A 15513-nucleotide genomic window follows, 5' to 3' on the forward strand; every position below is an offset into this window, starting at 1 on the left:
AAGATATTCCTTAAATTTCGAACGTTGGAAGTCAAATTCTTCTTTCAGGCGACGTAGAAGTGTTGTTCGGGAGGTAAAAGGGAGTGAGACCCCCATATCTTCAATAACAGTAAATGGTTGCTTAGTCTTAACAACCCAACGAAGAATTTTCGTCTTAATCCGCTGCTAATGGTCTAAGGGATTCTCCTTTTTACCCCAATAGGAATAAAGAGAGGAGATTGGTACTATAGCAATAGAGTTATCCATCTCTTAGGTATCAGGGGCCCGAACATCATGGTCAACTTCCAGATGCCGTTGAACATTCGTAAAATATCCATATTTTTTTGAATGAGGGGTGCACCAATTACATGAATTACCATTTTTAGTCTAGAGGGTACACCGAATCTCTCGATCATGAGCTACTTGGTCTTTTATTGAACCATTCTATCGGAAGCTCTTTAACCGAGAGATATTCAAACATCCAATCATGCTTTGATGGTCTTGATCTCTTAGATCTAGCAGTGACATAGGATATAGACTCAGAAGGTGTAGGCCCAAGTGTAGAACTTAAAGACCCAGGTGTAGCTGTCGATACCACCAGACCAAAGTGGGGCACAGGACCAATGAGAATGGTTACGATGCTGTTGGTCCAGCGACCTGAAGTGAATCTAGTGAGTTTTATCTATTTAGTTACGAGGACAAGATTGAATAACACACCTCTTACAACTCGCAACGATAAATTTACCAAAAAGTAGATACATATGCACGAACAGTAAGACTAGTCAAACCATCGTTCCGACAAGGACTGGACTTAAGGCTATATCAATACCGCGAAGAGCTACTTCACAAAGGAAATGTTAACCAGTTCTGATATATTTAGAAGCAGAAAGCTGAGTACTGGAGCCAGAGTACAGGTTAATATGAGTCCACCTAAATAGATCCCTAATCAAAGTTTTCACGTTCAAATACGCCCCTTTGAAAAGGAAGATACCCACTGGTTAACCGTCATGAGCTGGTCTGCAATTGTAGGCCAGACCAAATTGACTGCTGCCTTTTCCAGTTCAATTGAAAATGCCGCAGTTGCATCCGTACTGATTTAAAAGTTAGCAATCTTGTCACACTTCAGCCTTTGATAACGGAAGTAGATTGGAACTCACATCAAAGTGACATGGAAGCCGCTATTCAAAAAGAAGGCGTTCTCAGTAAATTGTCCAATCAAAAAGTCGGGTAGGTGAAGAAAACTTACATTTCACGCGCAGCACGCGCAGTAGACTCTACACATGAGTTGGTGGTTAAGCCTGCCAACACAACATGGGTGATATCATGCTGCCGGAGTTGATACTCCAGATCGGTGTTTGAGAAAGAGCTGGCACTAAATGCATTAGTATCGTCTTGCAAACAGCAGGAAGTCTCGATTAGGATTGCATTTCTAAGACTCACCTGCTGTTCCAGTGTCGAGAGACAACTACATCGCCATTGCTAGGCTGAGGTTCCAGTTCTTTCAGGATCTGGCCACCAAACTCTTCGGAAAAGACAAGATTCTGTTTGGCTTGAATCTGTGAGGCATTCATGTGGTTCCAGCCTGAGTAAGCCCCATCTTTGGTGATTTGGTGAAGACCATAGAAGATAGGAATGCGGGCTTCTCTTGCGCCGGCAGTTAGCTCCTTCATATGTTCAAGAGAGTTGGACGACTCCAAGCTAGCCTTGACAAGAGGATAAAGCTTTCCATCGGGGTGGAGGAAGTCATTGAGCGGATCAATGAGAAGGACAGCAGTACGAGAGCTCATGGTTGCAAATGGATTGAGTTAAAAGTATATTTGATACAAAGCAAGTTGAACCACTGTACAAGTCTGCACTTTTATATCCATTTCCTCGGTGGTTGATTAATAAGAGTATTCATATTCGGCATTTGGTCATTAAGAGTATCAGGGAATGATTATTCAACAAAAAGATATTGATTTATATCTTTGGGCGCTGTGACTTCCATTTTGGGACTAGTGTGACGCACTGGCGGAATGTGGACAATGCAGCTCACAATCATTCTACGTGGTGTACTGCTTCTTGAAATTTACTCCAAATACATATTAAGAAGTGACTGCGCGCTCGCTCGAAAATAAATGGCCCATATTTGAGACTTTCAGGTTGCCTGCTAGCATCTAGGTTGCGCTATGCCGCGTTACCCGGGAGCTTCTCAAGGATGTGATGAATGCCGTAGACGCCGCAAGAAGGTATGGATATCGTTCCGTTTCTTCAAAAATACACTTGGACTCGTATTAATGCTGAAAATATCAAGTGTGATCTTAATAAGCCTGAGTGTCTTCGGTGCTGCAAAGCTGGTATCAAATGTAGCGGCCCGAAAGATTCACGGACGTTCATAAATCGGAACGCTGCAAATCTGACCCAACAGAGTGATAGAAAAGCGCTAGTCTACGCATTACAGCATAGAAGCAGGTCGAAGTCAGCCGCTGCCGACTTTGAGAGCTCGCATAGCTTGGATGATTCTCCATCTCGAAGAACTACGCTAGCTATCACTGAGCCAAGTGATATAATTTCCCATGAGTTCCCTGGGCGCTTGACATTCTTGGCATTGATTGAAGATTTCAAGCCTGTCCCGCTGGGAGGTATCTTCCGCGGCGATAGAATATCGCGAGACGATCCCATTTATTCGAGCGCAGCTTTGTGCATTCGAGCTTTATTGCCGCTCACATCTTTGCGGATTGATTCACTCAATTTTACTATCTTCAGTCTCCTGACAACTTATATGGGAAATTTGAAAAATGACACAAAGCTAGCAAAACTCGCACAATCATCATACACGTCCGCCTTGGAAAAGTCGCGTCCACATATCCAGAAGGTCATAGAGAATGGCCAACCCGGTGCTCAACAAAAGATCAACCTCGAATTGATCTTGCTACTAGCTATAGCTTTTGTGGCATTCGAGGTGAGAATTAGGTCCATAAATGAAGATGAAGTTTATCTTACTTTCCTGATCACTGTTTACTAGTTCGTGAACGAAACAGAATACTCAGAAGCATCCCTTTTGGCCCATATTGGCGGTGTGTTAAGCATCTTAGAGCTCTATGGGCCGTGCAATTTCTCTTCACCGCAGATGTGGCAAGCTTTCAGTGGATTTAGGGGGATATTTGTACGCTTCCAGTATTCACTGCTCTTGCTTCCGCTGACCATCCTACAGCTCTCAGTTAGACTAAGCAACCATTTTCCAACCTTCCTAGCAGATTCAGATTGGATAAACCATCCATTTCTGAATACCAGGAAGACCAGAGTGGAGCTTCTTCATGATATTGCGTTACATATACCACGGCTCCTTTACCAAACAGATCGATGGTTTGATGCGCTTGAGACTTCTACTTCTAAGGATTTCAACAGCCAAAAAACCTCAGACTCTCCAACGCAAAATCTAGAAACCGCTCTCTCGCTTTTAGACGAATACTGGACGGTCTATGATCAAATGGAAGAGTGGCAAAACATCTGGAAAGCTTCCGAACAAGGACCCCTATATTGGCATTCCGATATCCCAATGCCAAGTAAGATGATCGATGTCGACTCAGTTTGTACACCTTCATTCCCAGATGGAACATACCAGATTCGCTTCCAAAATACTCAAAAGGCAGCACATGCAGTTACTTTCTGGTACTTTCGTCTGGAACTTCTTATGGGAATGATCAAACTCCAGCGAAGCTTATTCAGCACACAAATTGAATCATTGGAACAGAACCTGGCCATGGCGGAAAAAACAGCATGTCTGATTTTGCAAACTGCACCATACCTTACATGTTGTTTTGAGGGTGCAGTGGCTTCAAGGGCACCGCTTCGAACTATAGCAAGATATTTTGAGCTGGTAGTTTTGAAGCAAGACTTTGATTTACCGTCAACGAGCATTGAAGCGTGAAGCAAGTATTTCATTCCCAGTCTCAGTACCAAGGTATGAGAAACTGAGAGATGGATCTTGATCACGAAGGCTGGCTGCGATTAAGGCCGTGCGTGGTAGCATGAACGGAAGTTTTCCAGGTAAAAGCGAGATTGGCCATACTGGTCAGCGTATCGGGATGATCCGCACCGAGCTTGGTCTTGCGAGTCTCCGTCACCTGCACCCCGAGTCGATCGGCTTCCTCTCACCCGTCCTCAAGTATGAATGACTCTTCTAACATACTTGTACTAGCAAGGACTTCATTCCCATCGTCATTAAATAATCTCACTCTCTGATCTCTTGATTTTGATGCCATTTCTCTTGTATCTGTGATATTACCGATTCTAGATGTATACCATGCACCTCTGTAAAGCAATGTAGCCCATCTTTGCCGACACCTGGCTGATGCTGGCCGTTGAGATATTGCGGACTTGACATGAGGAAATAACTCCCGGCACTTCTCCCAGTTCTTGTACTCCCCAGTGGGAAACTTTTTTTAAAAAGTGTTGATAAATTTATTCCTTCATTGGTTTCTTTGGCCATAAGATTTAACCATGCGTGTGTAGCCAGTTGCACCAAACGATGCATTGTAAAGAAGGTATTATTCTCACTCGAGGATATGAATGAATAATACCTTAGTGTTGTGACATCATCCTCAAGATCGGATACTGTCGGTAGTCCAGAGTGTTCTTACTAGTCGCATATACTTTTTTATGATGGAACTGCAGTTATGAATAGTGATAAGAAGTATCTTAAGCCTATCCAAACTAAACTAAATACATTTTACTGTCCCACTTCTGTGGCTGGTTGGTCCAATCAAGAGCGAGAATATCCGTCCTGATTGGACGGATACCTCACCCTATTGTACCAACACAGATAATCCAACATAACGTTATAGAAATATTGAGTCAAGCCAATACCCACCATCAGCAAAGTCGTCGAGAAGAAGGGGCAGGGTCATACAGAGCCACCACATGGCGAACACAAAACGCAGCAAAGTACAGGATGGTCTCTTTGCGCCAACTGCTGCACCAGCCGAGCTGACTAGAGCGTCCATTGCTATCTGAATTCCAACACCAATAATCTGGGTTACAAAGAACATGAACGCACCAGAAATTGGATGGGTTTCACCTGGCAAAGCAAAAGATCCTCCGGCGGGCATTGCACCTGATATCAAAAATGTTAGCAAAAGACGAAGACCTCTATATTTCCGAAAATCCTTCAAAGAGCACCATTTCAATGCTGAGATCGAAAGCATTTTAAGCCCGGCATTGAACATGTTGTGCCAGAAGCATCCCCAAAATCCTAAGTATTTTATCTATTAGTCATTATATTCAGACTTAATTGATATGCTCTTACCCAAAAGCCCATGAATATATATGTCACTCAAGCTCCCCCAGAGTGACGGGTGCATCCACGGCTCTCCGTAAGTGCCTATCAACCTTGAGCCAAAAATCCCGACACTTATAATCGCATATATTGCGAAGCACATATCTAGAGAGGCGTATGCGTCTGAAAATGAGAAGATAATAGTAAAGAAAATTTTAACTTGAGGAAACATGGTCCCATAATGTTCGAAGTATGAATGATGCATCAATTGGCTGGCGCAGATGCGCAACAACAAGTAATCCCTTAAGATTTTTGCCGCTTCAGAGGCGAGAAATTTTCTTTTTTGAGCCTTGAAGTCCCAGCCCATAGAGTAAGAATCCTTTTGTCTTCTCCAAAATCTTGAAGGCGTCTCTAAAGCTGCAGCCTGGTCTTCAGATGTATCAATTCGATAATTCCAACCTATGCCGCGATAACTCAGAACAAGGTCCAAGACCCAGAAGATCCGTGCAACGGTGTAAGGTGGAGGGATTGACTCCCATGAATATTGCTGCTTGTGATCGTCATCTGCAGATGAGCCTTTCAGAATTAATCTCTGAAAGTCTGATAGTGGTTCATACATAAGAAGCAGAGTTATTGTCCAAAGGATCAACCAAACGGACAGAAATCCCTGGAGATATGACAGCTGAGTGTGACCATATGAATGTGAGCTAAGTGATGATACAGCTGTGGAGACAACAAATAGGAATGCTATCACTCTGCGTCTGTATGTGGCAAAAGTCACCTCCCCGAAATAAAGTGTGGCTGCCAAAGACATAGGAATTATCATAAATCTGATAATTAAAATGTGATCTCTTCGAATTTCAATCATCTTATTAGAGTGACCGGTGTTCGAAAACATTGGCTAAATAAGGATAGGTTGAGTTTCATCTAAATATTTTGTTGTAGACTATAGAAAGGGTTAATATGTGTCGTCCCATCCATCAATGGCAGATATCACCTAGTAATTATTTGTCGAATATTGAAGTTTCCAGATAGTACTGACGTTGCAGAATTACCTGTATAGCAGCTGACAACTATATAGGAAGTCTGTCGGTTTTTTTTAAAAAAAGTAGCATTGATTATTGAAAAGTATCAAGGCATCTGTAAAGTAGAAGGCACATACCAAGAGATCAAACGTGATTCAGATTACTCTTAAAATAAATAATATATCCACAATTAAACTATTATGACGTAAATGGCTGCATGTACTCGATCTCATGTCTAGGTGCGATCGCTGACCTTCGAAATACACCGTAAATCCTTCTATTATTGGTTAAGATGCACTTGCCTTCAGGTTTCTCCAAGTAATATCTAGACCTGAGGCACTCTGAACACACCGCTCTTTCCATCAGGTTGCCCTGATTCGATTCGAACTTCCCCTTACATTAGATAGTTACCAAAGCTTGTCCGAGGGGCGTTTAATTCTGAAGTCTACTTTTTTTTAGCATATTCTCTATCCAGTCTCAAAAGTATACGTATCACTTGGATCAAGCTTTCAACATCCACGGTCTTGCTTTGAATGACATCATATTATCATTTTGAGAAAAGCTGTTCTTTCGAAGCCAGGATTCGCATACTTGGTGGTGTGACCATAATCCTCTGGATGTCAGCATTTGTCTGTCCCAAAGGCTAGGCCGTGTTTGATGTTTAAAGGAAGCTATTTACCCTCAAAGCTGTTGTCATTCCGTCCAGTCATCCTTGTAATTTTTCTTGCAGGCATATCCTGAAATATTCTAATTACGTTCGATGCGGTTTCATTTTGTCCTGATTGGTCGGTCTGAGCCGATTTTGAAGATAGAATGCATCCATACCATTGTGAATTCAGGATATATCACGCTCAAGATTTTTCTTCATTTTTATCAAATGAATTTTCCTCCAAGATCTCCTTGAAATCCTTGAGCTTGTATGACTGATACAAAATTCTTGTCACAATCCGAGCCAGGAGACTTCTTCTTCCAAAGCGATCCATACAGTACCATATCTGGTGCTGCTTTAAGGAGCGGTCGGCAGGTGAAGGATTGGGAAGCGTGAATAATTCGAGCTCATGCAAGTCATCATCGCTCGAGCTGTCCCTTAAGGCAATGGTTTTTCTGTCACAGAACAAGAATGAGGTTCCTAAAATCACATATTGGCGAGCAATAAAATGCTGTCTCTCTGAATGCCAATTATCTGCCAACCATGCGAGGCGTGGAACCCATGGCCATCGCCGAAATTGACATGTATCGCTCCATACAGCTTGAAGGTCACGGCGAGCAAGGCTTCCGCTGACAGCATGGACGGGGCCTGATGTTCCAAAAGCTAAGTGGGCTAGGAGGCGGTCAACAACCACATCTACTGGTACTTCATCATTCGTCGCCTCTGTTTCGGGTTTTTTGAAATGAGTGGAAACCCGAGCTGTAAAAGACGGCGATAATGCAGTCACTGCGGTAAATATCGTCATAGGACTGGAAAGCGGAAAGCTGAAGCCTGTGTACGGGAACTTTTGTGCCGAGCCGATGATTGGTGGCCGCAAAATAAGGAGCTTGTTGAATATCTTGTTGCGAGAAAAGATGTCACAGAGAAGCCGCTCACTCAGGTTTTTTGCGTATGCATATGCCCATGAAAAATTGTTTGATAGATACTCAAAACTTGATCCGGTCTCCTGCACTTTCCTCCATTCTAGATGTACATCTGGAGTGGTGGAAAGCTGGTATATTTTCTCATCCACCCTAACATCTGTTGGTGTTTCATGGTACAGGTGGGTGTTGGTGTATGCTGTTGAAACATAAACAAAACGCTCCAAGTTTGCTAATTGCAGTGCAAGATTAGCCAACCCTTCGGTAGGACTTATGATATCTTGAGTAATTCTTTCCAATGAATGCACCAGGCTTATAGAAGAAGCGCTATGTACTATTATATGGACTTCATTTCTTAAAGTATTCAGATGGCATAAAGAAAGCCCGAAGTCGGACTTTGTGATATCACCCTTCAATACTGTGACTCGTTTTGGATCTGTCATTTGAAGAACTGTCTCTTCTGATAGCCATTGACTCCATACTTCACGGATGTATCTTTAATCACCATGTAAGTAAGATTTCCATCCATCATCATCGGTATAAAGAAGATAGAATACATACGATAGCTCCCTTCTGCAAATCAAGAATATATGGGCAACAGGAGCCTTTCTTAGAATTCTGTATACCAGAGTGGTGCCAAAGAAACCCGAACCTCCAGTAATAAGGACGACTTTTCCGTTATAGAACTCCCACATTTCATCGACACTCTAGTAGTTGACGCCGAAGTATCAAGATTTAGCAAATTCTCGAAACACGTATTATTTCGCTTTCTTATATAACCTTCAAAGTGCTGAGGAAACAATTACCCACTTTCGCTCCACCCCCAAATATCCTCTCACGTTAGGCATGTTATTTTTCTCCAAAAAATTTGACTTTAGAGTTTTCTCAAATCAAATGTGATTCATGTATCTGGCTTGAAATTCTAGATTGAGGATCTAGATGTGGATTCTGTCAAAAGCAAACTCCCCTTCAGAACGAGATATGATACATCCAAACGCGGAAGGTGGCCATTCCATTTCCTCCCATAAAGTGATTTTTTCTTTGAACACCTAGTGAATAAGAATAAAGATTCAATCAATCAATCAGTACTCTATTAAACTCATACAGCTTAACAGTAGCGTATGGCTATGTAGGCGTTTTCCCGCGGGAATAATAGAAGAATAAAGATTCGGGGACCTATAAGGGTAGCAAGATTCGCGTAATCAAACAGACATTCCTTGCGTTGTACATTATTTAAGATACCTACTTAATATGACTGACCCAAGCATCTGAATATACTGGGCTGTCACATCATTACAGAGAACTATTTAGGAATCTAGTATTCATTTACCTGATCCATGCCTTTGACCCTACGACGTACATTTAAACTACAACTTGCTCGCTATTTGTTGCGGACTAAATTTTGATTGATTTAAAAATAAACGTGCCAATCAAATTAAGGTTTTATTGATGAAAAATCTGCGCATAGATTACTTAAACCGTAGTACGATCAGAAAATGGTGTTGTGATAGATCTCATACATATTCCGGGCTAGCCTGATTTACCACCTGACTGAGTGGCAAAAGAAATTATGGATATATACACCGAATTAGCCTATCTTGGCCGATAAAATATCACCAAACTACAAATTAGCACGTGGCTTACTTACGCAGACTACTTATTTGAGTCATATTGTCTGCAAATCAAGATTCTACGCACTTGAATAACCCTCTTCAGAGTCTTAAATATATCAAACAAAGTCCGTCCTTGATATTGCAAGTTGCAGTTCATGAATCATGAGCCTCATTAATGACCCCAAATTGAAGAATTACACTTCCTCACCCTCTTGTTTATTACTATCATAATGTGAGTTTATTTCATCTCGTTTTTCATCTCGCCTTACCAGGAATCCTGATTGTTTACATACCATATGTTCCATTGGTATCCCAAACAGCTTTGTTGACTTTCGTGCTATACTGGATGGGTAGTCTTGGCATCACAGCTGGTAAGGCTCCTAGATTTATTGATCTTCGTCACAAATGTGTAATGAAAAAGTATAATAGGTTATCATCGGCTGTGGACCCATCGATCCTATGACTGTCCTTCCAATCAGGCTGTTTCTGGCAATTTTCGGGGCAGACCAGCTCCAATGGTCTATTAAATGGTGGGCAAGGCACCATCGTGCCCACCATTGGTATCTAGATACGGACAAAGATCCATACAACGCTCGACGTGGCTTTTTCTTCGCCCATGTGGGATGGCTCATAGGCCACACCCCAGAAAAATGGGGAAAAGTGAATATATCTGATTTGGAAGAAGATCCCGTGGTGATCTGGCAACAGCAGTATTACGTGATGATCGCATTGCTCGCTTGTTTTGGTCTACCCGCAACTATTGCCCATTATGGATGTAACGACTGACAAGGAGGCCTTTTATATGCGGGATTCCTGCGTCTTTTTCTTTACCAGCAGGTCACTTATCTGGTAAATTCACTCGCTCATTCCGAGTGGGCGGGAACGAAGCCATATTCTGATAGAAACACTGCAGTTAATAATATCCTTCTTGGTATATTAGCTAGCGGTGAAGGGTACCATAATTTTCATCATACCTTTCCAACAGACTATCGCAATGGGGTGAACTTTTACGACATCGATTTGTCAAAGTGGCTGATATGGATATGGAGCCACTCCAGTCTTGCAACCAATCTAAGAAGAGTGAGTAAATTTGAAATTGAGAGGGCACAGCAGCGATCTCAAGCAGAAGAATACTGGAGCGTCATGGTCCGTTTGTGGGTGTTGTAGGATTCTCCACTGGGGCTGCACTCGCTGCAATCATATCATCGCTGCTGGAGAAACGAGAATCAATCTGCGGATTTGAATTTAACGTAAAACCAAATGCAATACCTGGAAAAATCTCTATAGCTTGACATCATTACAGACCACACATAATCCGTTCAAGTTTGCGATTTTTTGCAGCGGCTTCAAACTAGAGAACCCCTGGTATTCTCCAATATATAGCCCCAGCATTGAGACACCGACTCTACATGTCGTCGGAAGTTTAGATACAATTATTGGACCCTCCCAATCGCTGAGGTTAGCATCATTTTGCAAAGTTTCCCTTGTGCACTCTTTTTTTGGAACACATTACGTTCCCCGGTCACGGGATTTTGTGGAAACAGTGAAAGAGTTTTTGGAGAGAAGCTTGCGATTGGATAAATTTAATACCAAAGATGTTTGGGAGACTTGCGAAGATACGTGATCTTCAAGTGTTACCACACCATATACAGAAGGGGAAAGCCAAGAACTGAGAAAGGAAATCTACTACCTAGGTGACATTCAGGACTTTAGTAGCAGCTCACATCAGCCTAGCGTATATATCCCCTCGCTCTTCCCCCCTTCTTCTTCTCGTACCACTTCTCATACTTGTCCTTCACGCCTTCCTTGTGCCCAGGGTTGCGTGCCGGCTCAGGCCCGTCTTTCACGGTATCATCCTGGTGATTTTCCTCGTGGCGACTGCCATGATGAGTGAATAACTTTTCCATGAAGCTTTTATGGTGTGGATTCTGCGATTCTACAGTACGTCAGTCATAAGATCAATGGATGATCGTCCACACTTCACGTACCTTGAGGCTGAGACATTTCGTTTGATATATGGAATGGACAAGTTACCTACAGATTTCAAGGTATAAGGTATAGATGAAAGTAATTTTTTGGATCAGATGTTCAAAGGTAGAATCTGTGTGCTTTGCGTGGCGTGACTGTGTTTATATACTGTGTTTTGGGTGGCGATGAAGTACGATCTGACGTCAAGATTTTGGAAATATAACCCCAACCAGTAGATACCTAGATAGGTGAACAAACATGTGAACCAAATGGATACATTCCAAGCCCGCAAGTTAAACATATAGCGAATACTTGGCAATCTTGAAACTTATAGTAAAATTATTTTGGTGCCAGATGGGCTCATACCGCGCTTCGCTCCAGCAATCATTCAATGATGCTCACCAAAACTAGAAAGAAAATAATAGATCAAATCATAGATCAAAAGCCATAAACTGCGCCACGTGCTCCAATACCTCGAAGTTAAAAGTTATAGCTAATCCACTCCGCCTTGGGTGGCACCGATGGAATGATGCCATCCTGCCAATATCCGTTTTCATGGAAGAACTTGTACATGGCTTCGATTTCGGGGGTGTACTCTTCCGCTTTTCCCTGAGAGTCACGCAGACTGGCTGGGTCCGGTGGTCCTTCTGGAAAAATGATCCGCACCCAGGTTTGGTTGTCCTGGGGATGAAGGTAACAGGGATGCTCGTGGAGGTACTGCACTGGTCGCCCTTTCCATTGCACGAGACGGTTTGTGTGAGGATCACGGCGTGTTTCACCTTCTAGCTTGGGAATAGGGGCCAGTTCGTTAGGGTTGCTGGCAGTAACCCACGCCTGTGGGCCCGCATTATTTGGAGGGGTTGGGACGCCTTGGGGAGCAGCGGGCTGACCAAATGGAGTAGCTGATTGGACTGTACCAAATCCGCTGGACACAGGTGCTGGCTGGCTGAAGAAGTTTGATTGTGCTGGCTGGGGCTGAGTCTGGCCGAAAGGATTCGCATTCTGAGAAGGTTGACCAAAGGGACTGGGGTTAGGCTGAGCGGCAGGCTGACCAAAAGGTGAAGCATTGTTCGGGTTCTGATTGACTTGGCCAAATGGAGTTTGGGTTTGGGTTTGGGTTTGCATGCCACCTTGACCGAAAGGAGAGGGGTTATTTATGGCTCGAGCAAACCCAGACTGGCTAAACCCACTAGAAGATCCTTGTGCACCACCAAATGTAGAATTTGAGCCAAGAGTGGAAGGTTGTCCAAAACCAACTGCTTGTCCTAGTGTCGAGGGTTGTCCAAATGGTGTCGGCTGTACAGATTGTCCAAATGGTGTCGGCTGTGTAGATTGTCCAAATGGCGCCGGCTGTGTTTGTGCAGGTTGCGTAGCTTGACCCCAACCCGGAGTAGGGCTACCAAATGCACCGTTGCTTGCTGCAGGAGTCGCAGTTTGAGCAAAGACGTTCTGTGTCTGGGAACCAGAGCTTCCCTCTGTCATATCAATACGATTAGGGTGTTCCTTTTCACCGTCAATAACGTAGCGAACAGCACCATTAAGGTCCTTCAGCGCGGCATCCATCTGCTGAGTTGATTCTTGCCATAGAGTTTGAGCTTGCTGTATAGCTGCCTGTGAGTTTCCTGCTGCAACGGCTTGGTAATGAAGGAGACGCATCTCTTCCATGCTCTGTTCGCGCTGAGGACCCCCAAATAGCTGACGGGGGGCATTTTTTGCTGGGGCATATGCAGAGAAAACCCAGTCTGGCCTGCCTACACCCACAGTCAAGTCATTTTTGATATCATCTGTGGTTATTTTCAAGCTGTTTCCAGGTCAGTGTAAATATTGTGCATATTGTGGGTTTCTTTCTTACCCCGGTGCAGGTTGATTCAGTCCCTTATTGGGTCCGGCACCTAGCTGATCTGTTTCAATGTTAATGAAATCAGTGACTGTGCTTAGAGACGATGAAATTTTAGGTAGAGAGCTAGTGTGTAAATTGATTCGAGTCATGATTGAGGTGAGAGATGAAAATGAAGTGAGTGGAGAAGAATAGAAAGGATGAGGTAGCCTTGGAAAGTGCTACAATTGGAGAGTTTCACTTACTTCCACTTCCAAATGTTGCAAATCTGTTGTCAGATGGCCGTGAAGTAGCAGATGTTTGGCGAGGGTGCTCAAACTTGCAGCGTTCTGTTCAAAAATCAGTTAAGAGTTGTCCTGAGGATTGCACCAGAACCACACACCTCCAAATCTGCAGCGTCCCTGCTGGAAGAAGGTACAGATTGCCATTTTGACAATAAAATGGACGTTAATATTGGTTTGTCTCAGTATGACGTTAAACGCAGGACTTTATTGAGTCGGTATTCGAATAAAGGCGCGTGAAGACAATGAGATATGCTAAGTACACGTGAGCCCGAGGTCAACCGAATGTACCTAGATATCTTATCATATGTCCATGGGAAGTATGAAAGAGGGATATTAAAGTTCAGATACTAATAGCAACAAAGGGATGCTCGCTTAAGGCATTGTCCACCGACTACGAAGAAGTGAAGCTTCATTTTCCGAGATCTCTCAGTCCTTATCGTTCTTATCCATTATCGGCCCCGAGGTCTTTATCAGTTCTTATCGGTGCTTATCGTTTTCCTGAAGAACTTAGATTCTTTAGATTTGTAAAACTGAGGCTATATTCAAAGTGAATTTGAAGACATTCAAGGCACTGTAATAAATGTGCTTCATCTAGAGTGATTGAAAATGTTTCATGCTTTCCCGGAGGTCATCCCAATTGAGACCATCCACCTTTTTACCACCCAAAGATTCCAGGCCTTGCAATCGCCCAGTTGCCAATCTTCGCATCATAAGAGTGTCCTTGGCACCAGGCAGAGTGCTCACACTTCCATCAAGTAGTGTCTCTTCCAATCTTGTTTCCTCATCTTCATCTAATGGCAGTCCGACAAACTCCATTGCGCGCTTGCTCCGTGTTTGCCCAGCTGGTGTCTTGTGAACAAATTCGACTAGTTGTACAAACAGGCGATCGCGATTGTATCCGTCATGTTTACGAGTGAAGTAAAATGCCTCGGTAATGCTCGAGCGACACAATATCTCGAAATATGATTGGCGGACTTTTTCAGTTGCAAGCGGTGGAGCAGCAGTGAGGTAATAGGTGATGGCGAAGCTGTCACTTCTATGTGGAATCTGAGGAATGGTGAGGACATATAAAATCTCATCAGGGAATGTAGGAATGAGAGACGGTTCGGATAGGTAGTCGAGTGCGCGCTAAGAGCGAAGTGATTAGAAGAAACCTCATTTCGAAGATAAAAGTCAAACTACCTTGAGCTGAAGGTGATCCAGGTTCCAGAGACCCTCTATGAATAGCCGGTATTTCTCAGGCAAGTAGCATGATCGCGCAAACTGTGACGCTGCGTCCGGCGCATTGCGACAGTCCTTGAGGATGTAGTAGATCAAGGCTTGTTTGTGATGATCGTCAAGTTCAGATGAGACTATGTGATCGACCAGCGATCGCAAGTCTGAATTGGTCTTAGGGGGATACGTAGTGTTTACTAAAGATAGTGATGGTAAGCTACAAATCACCTCAAAGGGAGTGATATCAAATACGTACCTCCAGTAACTCCTAAAAGGTCTAGTAACCGATCAGCAAAGAGCTGGTTCTCCAGTATCTTGCGGTTGGAGATGATCTCCTCAAAGACTCTGGCATCGTATGAGTACTTCTTATTGAAGCTGAAGACATGGTCGAAATTTCCCCACTGGGCCATTTTGAGATATCAAAGTGAATGCTGTTCAAATCTAAAGACTTAGTGAAGGGATTATTACCGCGAACGTCCACCCAAATAGGATTAGCGCATCAGTTATAGGATTTGTCATTCTATTTTTTGCCAATGCTGATCTTACCCCTCGGCCAAACAACTGAAGAATTGCTTAAGATCATTAATTAGTCGGAAAGTCGGGAAATTATCAGTTTTTTAAATATAATTTATAAATTTCAGCAAAATGACCAACATAAAAAGCCTAAGCCTAACAAATCAATCCTTCGTAGTAATAATGATACTGGGCGGTGAGGCTTCTGTTATGGCACAAAAGGGCGCCTTTCCTTTTTAGGGAACAACGTAAA

The 15513-nt window shown here is 43.2% G+C and overlaps 6 protein-coding genes across 6 annotated transcripts; 1 reads left to right on the forward strand and 5 right to left on the reverse strand.

The window, feature by feature from the left end:
- Nucleotides 1–940: 940 nt before the first annotated feature.
- N7495_009737 (cysteine hydrolase family protein) lies at nucleotides 941–1766 on the reverse strand (the record flags this gene model as incomplete). Its single annotated transcript, XM_057212388.1, has 4 exons — nucleotides 941–1070; nucleotides 1137–1157; nucleotides 1226–1351; nucleotides 1420–1766. The coding sequence occupies 4 exons, from the start codon at nucleotides 1764–1766 to the stop codon at nucleotides 941–943; spliced, it is 624 nt and encodes a 207-aa protein (XP_057059251.1).
- Nucleotides 1767–2209: 443 nt separating this feature from the next.
- On the forward strand, nucleotides 2210–2983 carry N7495_009738 (Zn(II)2Cys6 transcription factor domain-containing protein; the record flags this gene model as incomplete). The annotated part of the gene is made up of 1 exon (XM_057212389.1): nucleotides 2210–2983. The coding sequence occupies one exon, from the start codon at nucleotides 2210–2212 to the stop codon at nucleotides 2981–2983; it is 774 nt and encodes a 257-aa protein (XP_057059252.1).
- A 4129-nt stretch (nucleotides 2984–7112) lies between these two features.
- N7495_009739 (uncharacterized protein) lies at nucleotides 7113–8273 on the reverse strand (the record flags this gene model as incomplete). The annotated part of the gene is made up of 1 exon (XM_057212390.1): nucleotides 7113–8273. One exon carries the CDS (start codon nucleotides 8271–8273, stop codon nucleotides 7113–7115), a length of 1161 nt encoding a protein of 386 aa, XP_057059253.1.
- Nucleotides 8274–10584: 2311 nt separating this feature from the next.
- N7495_009740 (uncharacterized protein) lies at nucleotides 10585–11447 on the reverse strand (the record flags this gene model as incomplete). The annotated part of the gene is made up of 4 exons (XM_057212391.1): nucleotides 10585–10674; nucleotides 10749–10848; nucleotides 11220–11379; nucleotides 11432–11447. Coding segments are annotated over 3 exons (177 nt in total). The 3' UTR covers nucleotides 10585–10674; nucleotides 10749–10847.
- Nucleotides 11448–11891: 444 nt separating this feature from the next.
- Nucleotides 11892–13676, reverse strand: N7495_009741 (FG-nucleoporin nup42; the record flags this gene model as incomplete). The annotated part of the gene is made up of 4 exons (XM_057212392.1): nucleotides 11892–13212; nucleotides 13264–13312; nucleotides 13494–13577; nucleotides 13631–13676. 4 exons carry the CDS (start codon nucleotides 13674–13676, stop codon nucleotides 11892–11894), a joined length of 1500 nt encoding a protein of 499 aa, XP_057059255.1.
- Nucleotides 13677–14123: 447 nt separating this feature from the next.
- Nucleotides 14124–15157, reverse strand: N7495_009742 (ELYS family protein; the record flags this gene model as incomplete). The annotated part of the gene is made up of 3 exons (XM_057212393.1): nucleotides 14124–14660; nucleotides 14715–14944; nucleotides 15004–15157. 3 exons carry the CDS (start codon nucleotides 15155–15157, stop codon nucleotides 14124–14126), a joined length of 921 nt encoding a protein of 306 aa, XP_057059256.1.
- Between the last annotated feature and the right edge of the window lie 356 nt (nucleotides 15158–15513).

The sequence above is a fragment of the Penicillium taxi genome (assembly GCF_028828555.1).
Source record: "Penicillium taxi strain IBT 34144 chromosome Unknown utg000006l_segment0_segment0, whole genome shotgun sequence".
Lineage (NCBI taxonomy): Eukaryota > Fungi > Ascomycota > Eurotiomycetes > Eurotiales > Aspergillaceae > Penicillium > Penicillium taxi.